The 1,062-nt window shown below is 35.9% G+C and overlaps 1 protein-coding gene across 1 annotated transcript; it reads left to right on the top strand.

Annotated features, from left to right (window-relative positions):
* Positions 1 to 137: 137 nt before the first annotated feature.
* LOC107047312 (carbonic anhydrase 2-like) lies at positions 138 to 660 on the top strand (the record flags this gene model as incomplete). The annotated part of the gene is made up of 3 exons (XM_029126720.1): positions 138 to 219; positions 318 to 465; positions 555 to 660. Coding segments are annotated over exons 1-3 (336 nt in total), but the record flags the coding sequence as incomplete, so codon positions are not given.
* Positions 661 to 1,062: the final 402 nt, after the last annotated feature.

The raw sequence follows: 1,062 nt of genomic DNA, 5'->3' as shown, positions 1-1,062 counted from the left end.
ATCGTACATTTAATTCAATAACCAACATTATAGGTTTTTCATATGAACGCCCTGAGGAATGGAGGAATGAAAATCCAAGCTGTGATGGTAAATCACAATCACCAATTAACATTGATTACAATGAAAACGACGTATTAATGCAGGATATTATATCGCTCAAGTGGAATGGGTATGAAAACACACCCGATATTATAACCGGGGCTAATAACGGACACACAAGTAAATCTTTACATCTATTACATACACAGTACTATCGCAAGATTCAATCTTTAGACTACTCAGACCAAAAATGAACCCATCTCATGATATGTTTTTAGTCAAAATCATTCCCAAGTGGGCGGATGAATCTAGAAGACCCTATTTATCTGGTGGACCTCTCAGTAGTCGATACGTTCTCCAAGAATCCCACTTTCATTGGGGGGCGGATAACAATGTTGGAAGCGAACACACGGTCAATGGAAAAAAGTAAGATACTTATTAACACTGTTCCGTTACTGTTTACATTTCATTATGGTATACTTTCTAATCCAAATTCTGTATTGGAACCATTAAAGGTTCGTCCTTGAGGCCCACATGGTACACTGGAAACTCGATTACGGTTCATTCTCAGCAGCCGTTGAACAACCTGATGGACTCGCAGTAGTTGGATCGTTCTATGATGTAAAACTTACGATTACTATTGTCGGGAATGGAGAAAAAAAATCCTCCATTCCTGGAAATTCATACAGAAAAAAAGTAATCAGAGAAATCTAAAACTGTTCATTAAAGTTAACATATAACTTAATTGAACAAAACAATGATACACAAATGATATATGATAGTACGATATGATGCACCAAATTCTGCAGCGTATTGTGAATTTATTAGCAAAAACAACTATGCTATATGAAGCCAAAAACCATTTCCCACTTGTACTATATCACTCTTGCTTGTTAAGTCTCCTATTCCATGATTCCTAACATACAACAAAAATTCTTTGTATGATTGCCTCTTCGTCGGTGTGAAATGCAGCACAATTTTTAATAGTAGTGTAATTCCAGATCAACAATATACAGGACAAAT

The sequence above is a fragment of the Diachasma alloeum genome, unplaced genomic scaffold (assembly GCF_001412515.2).
Source record: "Diachasma alloeum isolate Michigan unplaced genomic scaffold, Dall2.0 Dall_scaffold_40230, whole genome shotgun sequence".
NCBI lineage: Eukaryota > Metazoa > Arthropoda > Insecta > Hymenoptera > Braconidae > Diachasma > Diachasma alloeum.
Note: the sequence above shows the minus strand (reverse complement) of the source record. Positions and strands in the feature narration are given on the sequence as shown.